General features: G+C 37.0%; 1 protein-coding gene across 1 annotated transcript in view; it reads right to left on the bottom strand.

Moving 5' to 3' along the window:
* Positions 1 to 5,973: 5,973 nt before the first annotated feature.
* The window catches only part of LOC140160509 (ras GTPase-activating protein 3-like), a 48,457-nt gene continuing 44,821 nt past the window's right edge, over positions 5,974 to 9,609 (bottom strand). The window contains 4 exon segments of the mRNA XM_072183743.1: positions 5,974 to 7,036; positions 7,540 to 7,675; positions 7,678 to 7,719; positions 8,690 to 8,793. Of these exon segments, the coding sequence (XP_072039844.1) occupies positions 6,994 to 7,036; positions 7,540 to 7,675; positions 7,678 to 7,719; positions 8,690 to 8,793 (325 nt within the window). The 3' untranslated portion in view covers positions 5,974 to 6,993.

The raw sequence follows: 9,609 nt of genomic DNA, 5'->3' as shown, positions 1-9,609 counted from the left end.
TGTTTTCTGGTGTCCAGAAATTGTTCGGGCCCTTAGAAATTTAAACCTATAGGCCCTATTGACCTCACAAAATGTTGGCTTACTTCCAGACCTACAAATCACATTGCTTGGTCAACACAATTGGCATGTCAGTCATTGCTAACAACACTGATTTGTAGCATTTTGACGCAGGACATGCTAACAACTTCTGGTAGATAAACTACTTCCCCGCAGTGTGCAAAACATCCAAAATACTATGTTATTAGCAACTGCTTTGATGCAATGATTACTTCTGTGAAAATGCATAAGAGAGGGATATCCACTTTGGGTGTACCCTTCATGAGGCCCTACCCCAAATTAGCCTATTGTCAAGACTTCAATCAGGGATTAGACAGCTTTGTTCTGCAATCTGTATAATCCCAGTCTTGATACTAGGCCAACTAGTTGTAACTCCCTGGAGGCTAGCATGAAGGTAGTGCCCTATTTTGTGATTGCATACACACATATATCGCACTAGGCACATTACAAGTACCTCTTGAAGGATACTGAAGCATTTCGATGTGATCCTGAAACTTACTGATTCTGAAATCACAAAAGGTCTTGTTTCAAATACAACTTTCAGTTGTAATAATGGGTCTATATTAACTGCTATGATCCAAGTTTCACAAAAATTGGAAACAAATCTAAAACCAAATTATGATCAAGTTGCAAACAACTTGCAATAAGGCTTGGGTAACAACCTTACATTGCAAGTAGCTAATGACTTGTTTTATAGCCAAGGTTCTCGACAATCTGAAATGTTAAATATGTGCCCAATCTGCACTACTGAAGTATGAAAAACACAACATTGGGGTATTCCAATTGAAAACCATACACCCCCTATGGAAGACATGACATTAATCTTCCAAACATGGAGTGTGAATTTCAAATGAGGTTCCCTGAAAGGGTATAACCCCCATTTAAAATTCACACCCCCTGTATGTGAGATTGAGGTCATGTCTTCCATAAGGAGTGTATAGTTTTCAATTGGAATAGCCCATGTACAGATTGTCTCCAATTTGTCTTCCTCCAGATGGTGCCACATATTTATATAGTGCAATTACAAAGTCACTGACCACTATCATGGCACAAGACACACCTTATAAACCATTCAGCATAATTCAGGGAGAACCCTAGTCAGCCTACATATATAATAACCATCACAGTCAGGATCCACTTCCCGAGGTTCATACGGGTAAATTGAGACCATTAGCAGCAAGTTCCTTGCCCAGGGGAAATTCAATTTTTCCACAAGAACAGAAATAGACGTTGCAGATGCTCATACTCATACATGTACCATCCAGAGTTTTTCGGATCTAGAGATAGATGCCGTTGGTGGCGTCTGGCCAGATGAAGGGGGCTATACCCGGCTAGACCCGTGATGTCGCGCAGACGTCACAGGTCTAGTAGAGCTGTTGATTAAATGCACTTTTTGGCCCAGATCTATGCTGTTTCGTATATTTATCAGTGTTTCCAACCCTTTTGAAACCATCCTAAGGCATTCCATGCACTACAATGTCAAAATTGTGGCTACATCATAGATATCTCGGGCATCGCTGAGCATTACCAGGTCTGAGCATATGAAAGCAATTCAGGTGTTCCTTCAAAGCTTTAGTCGTGTGCTGCCACCTAGCGGTGGTTCCGGGAACACAAGCAAGCACACGCAACAAGAGTCTAACGTCTTGAGCTAATGGTGCCTCCAAAATAAGGGAGGGAAATAACAACTCTTCCAGTTCTCAAGTAAAGCATCAGATGAGCTGTTTTGACCAAACCAAGACAAGGAGAGTGAATCTGTTAGCAAAGCTACATATCATAGAGCAAAGCAACTACAAAAGTGAAGGCATCTCAGACAAAATTATTTTACACATTGAGGCACTTACAAGGGTATCTTGCTGTGTGATTTGGCATCATCATGTTGCATAACTTCTCAATCGTCATATACAAAGTACCCCAAATTGTGCTTTTTTCAAAGCTTTCAGATTTTTTGAGTGATATTAAGTGGCATCTCTACACCATACTTATCCATTACATATCATGCGTACAGTAATTCTTTCGGGGAGCTCCATGAGAATATATTGGTCATGTACAATGTATATGCCTTCAAAGACGGTGCCTTTATATTTCCCCCGTAAGGATTGAGGAAACATGCTATTTTGATACATGATAGACTATAATTATACTGTGTCTCATCTTAAGTTGAGAGTATCTGCATGTTGGATGTCACAGTGGATGTGCATCTACACGGTTATGTCACCGGCGTATGTTGAATCAGCACATCTATACATGTGTATATGCCCTGCGGGGTTAGGTTAACACATGCGATTAAAAACATCCAAACACGGCGTCACTCTCAACTTGAGATGATGAGACACACTATAAGCTGGCGAAGTTACGTAATAATCGGATTAACTACCATAGCAATAGGTGAAAACAATTTCTGAATATACCGCGCTGCACTGGGTCGTTCACGCCGTACCCTGCATTGAACCACATCCTGCTGATCACTCGCACCTGTAAGATTAGTATCTTTGAAAAGACCGGTATTGTATTCAATCTAAGATTGCAGACATACACAGGTGATTAGTTCAACCTGCTTGTAGTGCCGCGCAATATATTCAAAATTGTTTTCCCCTCTTGCTATGGTAGTTAATCCGATTTATTACGTAACTTCGCCAGCGTATAGACAATTTCACATGTTGCATTTTACCTTGCCTCTTACAACAGTGAGTACAACGTGTTATGATATAAAGTCCTGACAATCAATCATGTTTGGGGATTTGACCTGCATACCTGTATAACTGAGTACAAAATAGCGCAAAATCAAATCACAGAAATACAAATACTATAAATTGTTTTGATTCAAATTAAATTTAAAATATATTTGGTTTTGATTCAAATTAAATTTAAAATATACAAATTTATTTAAAAAATCATCTATAAGTATAAACTGTTATACTATTACAAACAAACATAATTACGCATCAAAACACACAAACTGATCATTCTAATTGCAAATGTTATGACACACAGCTTCATAAACTACATAAATTCAAAACGGAACAAAACATTGATAAAATACTACAAATACTACAATGAAATCATCATTATTATACAGATGATTGGGATAAAGAAATAAAACTGGCAATTGACAGGCATGTTCACAAATATTCAACTATGTACAATGTATGGGCTGCATAAAAGTCACTGTCAAGACAGACACAGTGGGTTATACCAGTTGAAATCCAGGCTATGAACTCCAGAGACTGCCTTTCGAGGAGAGCGAAAGCAATCACTCTCTACTGATCTCCTTAAATCTGATATAGGAGAGTGGTTTTCAGCTCTCCTTAGTTGGCCATTCTCTCCTTATATTCTATTGTAAATGCTCTAAACAGCTCTCCTTGGAAGGCTCCAGAAGAGCTATTTAATGCTCTCCTGCAAATTCCAAAGGACAATCCCTGGAACCCCCTATGGAAGACATGACCTTAATCTCCCACACAGGGGGTGTAGATTTCAAATAGAGTCACCAATTCAGATAATCCCATTTGAAATTCACACCCCCTGTGTGGCAAATTAAGGCTACGTCTTCCATAGGGGGTGTATGGATTTCAACTTTAATAACCCACAGTTGATACGTCAATTTTCTAGATCCCATCACCCGTACCAAAATAAAGTTTGGTCATCTTCTTTTTTATCTCACATTCAAGCACATTTTGGCAAAATAGTTCAACATTTTCTCTTTGTTATTCTGTTCAACTCTGACCAAAAGACATTTTGTTTCTTCAAAAATGTCAAAAAGAAACTTCTTTCTGAATAGTCTGCCAGTGAGAACTGCACAACAACAATCAATTATTACAAGCATTATAATTATTTTTGCATTTCAGGTTATGGAAGCAATTGATAATAAATATTAAGTAGGTGCAGATATAATAATAAAATACATGGTGTGGTTTTTAAAACCTATTTTACTTGTTTTTATAATTTATTCAGTAACTTCATGGAAGTCACAAATTTCTGTTTTGGAATTGACATGGATTTTGGCAACTTAAAAGCAGTAAATATGAGATAAATACAGATATATTTGAGATAACCGAAATATTTTGATAATATGTCTTTAGGAAAGAGTGGTGGTGAGGTAGGGGTTGGAATTGTGTGTGATAGTGGAGTGGTAATGTTGGACACTTACTCATATATAGCCCAACATTTTTTGCCTTATTACTACAAATATTTTGAAAGCTGCATTATTGTGGCCTCTGCTCACAAAAATTATTTTAATTGAAAAGCTGAATAAAACATTTAACTGCTGTAGACTTGTGATTCTGTAGCGCATTTTAAATAATGTTCATATTTCACGAAACAATAAATATATCGCAATTAGCTTTCATAACGGTATAAAATTTGGCCATTAAATATTTGTAATTAGCTTTTAACTTGAAGTGTAAAATATCTCCACTGCATTTAATGGGCTATTCCATTTGTAGAACACACACCCCTTGAGGAAAATTGTGCAATTCCAACCAAATTCATCAGTTTTACCCATTCCAGATCCAACAACCTTTCATCCAAAGTGAGTTCAAATGGCATGGACGATGGATCTGACACTCTAAAGGCAAAGTTGGTAAAATCCAACTAGTTTGCAAAAATAATTTTATGCCAAGGAAGATATGAAGAGTGCAGTGGAAGAATATATTATTCAAGTGAAAACATTTAGTTCTTCAAAAGTTTTGATTAATTTTTTAAGGTGTCCTGTTTCCAAAAACTGTCCTCAATTTGTTTGAATATTTGTGTGAATTTTTTTGGTCTTTATAATACTTTTACATAATGTGTTACAGGTTAGTTTGATTGTAAGCTCCTGAAGTATTTAAAAACTGGAACCATTCTATGTTAGAACTATTTTTTTGACACTTTAGATCTTCTGCCACTAGGGACATCAAATGTTTTACTGCAAATATGCCGCAATTTTGTTCAGTGTACATAATTTTCAAGCTGCAACATCTTGAACATGTACCTGGCACCCACTGAACACATTATGAGATTCTATTCAATTTCAAGTCTCACATAGTACATGTAGGTTTTTGCAGCACTTGCATAATTTCAAGCTTTTTGTAAACAAAAAAGACATACTTTGACAGCATGCATATTGATATAATACTAGATATTTACATCTAAGAAATTGGAATGGACATGAGTAATTTGGAAGAGAAAACACTATATAACAGGTAGATTGTGGTGAAAACAAAATATAGCAAGCCTTCCCATCATGCAATATTCAAGAGGGCCCTGCTTAATATACTCAGGCTGTTATTCACCTAACATAGGAGGTCAGATGCATGCATGTTCAGTGTGTACGGGTAATCCCTTGCAGCTTACCAACGTTATAAAAATCAGCAACCACTATCAACAAATCCTATATTATATAACTCGTATATAAACTCGTTCGTTGTTTGATTACCATTTCATATTTTTACCATCAATCACCACTGTTTGATCGTTTTTACCATCCCAATGACACATATATATATGTCACACAATACATAACAAGCATCCGTGCCTTGGTAAGACACAGAATGCATGTTGTGTATGTGTAGGAAAGAGACGGCTCCTCAGTTAAATTTGCTTGTGTGTTACCTCATGGACTTGCCCGCCAAGTTCCCGGGCAAATCTGGTAAAATGAATTAATCCAGGGCAGTAAAATATGAAATAGTGCCTATTCTTGAAATGTTATTGAATTTACACAAATGTATGTATGAGTGATATAAAACAAATATTAACTGTCTTATATTTGTAGAATGGGCAAAATATAATCACTCCGTAAAAGATGTATTGTTCTATTCTGCTTGCCGTTCTGGCTCGTGCAATGTAACAATACATTTTTCACAGAGTGATAAAATTTTGACCATCACATGATATGGACACATCATACATGCCACGTTTTCATGACACACAATCCAGCAATGCACATATGTGACATGATCAAGGGGAATGAGTCGCATGTCGACCCTGGTCGAAAATGAGTTTTACATTTGTTTCTAAAGAGGACATATAGAGCTTTCAGAAACTGAAAACCCCATGTTGATACAGCTTTTCTTTGCAAAGTTATATCAATTTATCAATCGCTGAAAACAATATAAAACAAAAGAATTTGAACACTTTCTTTGCCAATATCTCAAAATCAATATTAGCGACATCCGACTCATTTTCCTTGATCGTGTCACATATGTTCACTTTGCTTAGTTGTATAAACATTTTTATGCTATCCTAACAGAACATGAGCAACTGACAATTCACATGGTCTGACAATTTAATAAATTACTGCTAAAAGTGGACATTTTCGCAAAACATTAATTTTAGCGCTTTTCCCGATCAACACAGCTACTGCGAAACTAACAATATGCACATATATTCTTGTATGCAGAGGTCTATGCATAAAAACTCAAAATCATGAATTTAAGACCAAGCAAAGTAGTTCAAAATCAGCAAAGTGCAAAAATGATAAGCACAAAAATTACCACTCTTACAGTAATGATAACCTGCTTCAATAATGCATGATGAAAAGACAGGGTTACAGGTAAACTGCATAATAAAATACATCCTTAAATGCACAATGTGGAATGACCTCATCAGCAGGGTCAAGTATTCATTCACAATATCATCTGTAGTTTTGAGTATTACATGCATACTCAATGACATAGGGTAAGTTTGCTAGGAAGAAATTTCCAAATAAGGAACAGAAATCTCATATAAGGAGACTCGCAACATGACATGGTGCAAGAAGCTTGTTTTGAAACTGTCTTTACTAATAATAGTCATAACTCTTATAACAATATTTCATATCTTGCATATTTCAAATCTCACACAGTTGCCAGAGTGTATGCATGCATCACTTCTCACTTCTGTGCTTCAAGGCATGTCCATCATATAAGTACTGTTGCCATAGGAACTGTTGCCGTAGAAACCTTTTTGCATTCTCTATGTTAGTCAATGGTAAGAGTTGTACACTTCTTGTCCAATTGGTGCTTGCCTGAAATTTAGAAGAAAAAAATTGCAATTTATCAATAAACCAGCAACAAGCTGTAGTCCATTTGGCTTCCTTGAGAGAGTGGCGTCAGGGTGTGCACATAGTATTAAATCATGCACATCGACTATAAGAACTGGCATATTTACATGCGCAAGCAAAGGCGGTACATCTGTATACATGCCAAGTAACTACAACAAAGTGAGACAAAGTACTGACATCCCTCTTTTGAGAAACCAAATGGACTATACATGTAGTGTAAATGCTTCTCTTGAAAGATTTTCAACAAAATCTCTATAATTTGGATCACCTCAAGTTCGGTAGTGACGTATGTGAGTATTTCGCTTGCCGCAGTTTCAAATCGCACACGTAAAGTAAAACACGCTGAGTAACATGCACGTGTATATGGGCGGTTTGTCAACACACTTGATGTCACTACCAAACTTGAGGTGAACCAAATTATACGTCATGTCATGTTGTAAATTTTTCAAAAAATGAATGTCACTTACTTGCTGCCATACTCTGTCCGTCTTTGTTTGAGTTTCAAATATTTCTTGTGTTCTTGCTCAAGTGATATGATTTGACCCAGGAGGTTATTCACTGTCCCAAAACAAGCCTTCACATCATCAATGGCTATTGGTGGTTGTGGGAGTGGTTCCCTTGGTAAACGGACAGACCAGCACAAGCATCTAAAAGGAAACACACAAGTATGTTAGTCAATTATGTGGTGCGTCAAATATGTCTCCGCCGAATTAAGTGATCAGATTAAGGCAAAGTTTAGACAAAATTCTGTACATGGTGAAATTACTTCAAATCACCGCTAGATGACATATATGCTCACATCTGCTGACATGCCACTGTACCCAAGGGCCATTGCCTTTCAAATCCCATTGTATACCATCACAACATGAGGGAAAAATGACCAGATCTTTACCTTTGGTGCCCCCCTCCCCATTACCCCTAACCAAAGGATCATCCCATACAACTACCATCAAAATAAATCAACTTCTGTATGCAGTGAAGCATTTTGAACAAACACAGGTTAGCTTTTTTTACCCCCTTACACCAGGATTCGTGGGGTCCAGCATTATGTGTGTATAAAATAGGTCAGTGGTTCTTTCTGGGGTATATTTCTTATCACACCATTCTTGTGGGGTACTAAAAACGTACCACCAATAGTTAGTGGGGAACGTTTTGGTGAATCCCAAAGAAATGCTGGAAGCTTACTGTAAAGAAATCGGCATTCCCTTCACAGAAGATCTACTGACTTGGCCACGGGTAAAGACATCATGACAAAGATCTGGATGATTCCCAAGCAAACGATACTTACCTTTCATACAGTTGGAATGCACGACAGAACTTTTGCATGCACAGGATCTCAAACAAAATCACCGACTACGATTGGCAATAGTAGCAGCGCTGAAGAGGAACTAATGAAACAGATCCTGACAGATGCAAACTGTATAAGTGTAGCTTGGATCATTCAGGGCGCCCCTGAAGCTCCCTCATGTTATAAAGGGAATACATAGAAAATTCTAAGGGATGACGACAAGATCTAGGTTATTACGTTGACATCCCTGCTGACATGGGAGATTAATTTGTCCCCCTCATAAAGTGAATAGATGGAATAAATTGGATAAAAAAAGAGCTGTATCGTACCTTGCTGTTTCTCTAGTTTCTCAATGTTGTTGAGGAATAAGGAATGTATCTTCTCCATCTCTCTGTCAGGATCTATGTCCAGCGTGATGCTACGTGGAAGACCCCTAAACAGCAAAACATACAATCACAACATTGTTTACTCATATTCATTAACAATTACTTCCATTAGGTAAAAAATAAATTACATCACTTCGTCGGGTGCATTACAGTGACGGATCTGCACTTTATGGTAAAATCCATAGTGACGAATGTTGAGTTCTCAAAAACATTGCGCAAAACATAGTGATGGATAACTTTGGCAATCTATTACATATATAAGATGTACGATTTTGATACATTTTAAAGTTCTGTAAATATCTTTCAAGTGTCTACTTTTAATAGACACATGAATTGCTGAACATTAATGGCAAGTTTATAATCTATGCCCAATACAATTTACTTACTCAACGTTTTCCTGATGTACATTTTTTGATGAATTTGCGATCAACATCCATTACTATGTAATACACCCTAGGTTTAAGTTACATCCGTCAGCATGTAATGCAGCCGACGACTTAAATATTTGTATCAATTCTCAATAAATCATCTTCATGCTGACAATATAGGAAAGTAAATCACATTGTGTAGTGTGTACTGGAAATTTAGTTTTGAGATATGGCCTGATTAGCATGCACCAAGTTGAAGAATACCAATGCATGGCGCAATTTACCAGTAACAGTGTATTGCGCAGGGATGAAAACAAGCATTGACATAATTTCCTGAAATTACTTTAACATTTCCTGAAAATGTGTATTTCCCTCTACTTTGTACAGGGAAGATCAAAGCAAATTTCCTGAAGATTTACATCTCTGATTGTGCTATTCCAGTTGAAATCCATACCCCCTATGGAAGACATGAACTTTATCTCCCACACATGGAGT

Source organism: Amphiura filiformis, chromosome 9, assembly GCF_039555335.1.
Source record: "Amphiura filiformis chromosome 9, Afil_fr2py, whole genome shotgun sequence".
Lineage (NCBI taxonomy): Eukaryota > Metazoa > Echinodermata > Ophiuroidea > Amphilepidida > Amphiuridae > Amphiura > Amphiura filiformis.
Note: the sequence above shows the minus strand (reverse complement) of the source record. Positions and strands in the feature narration are given on the sequence as shown.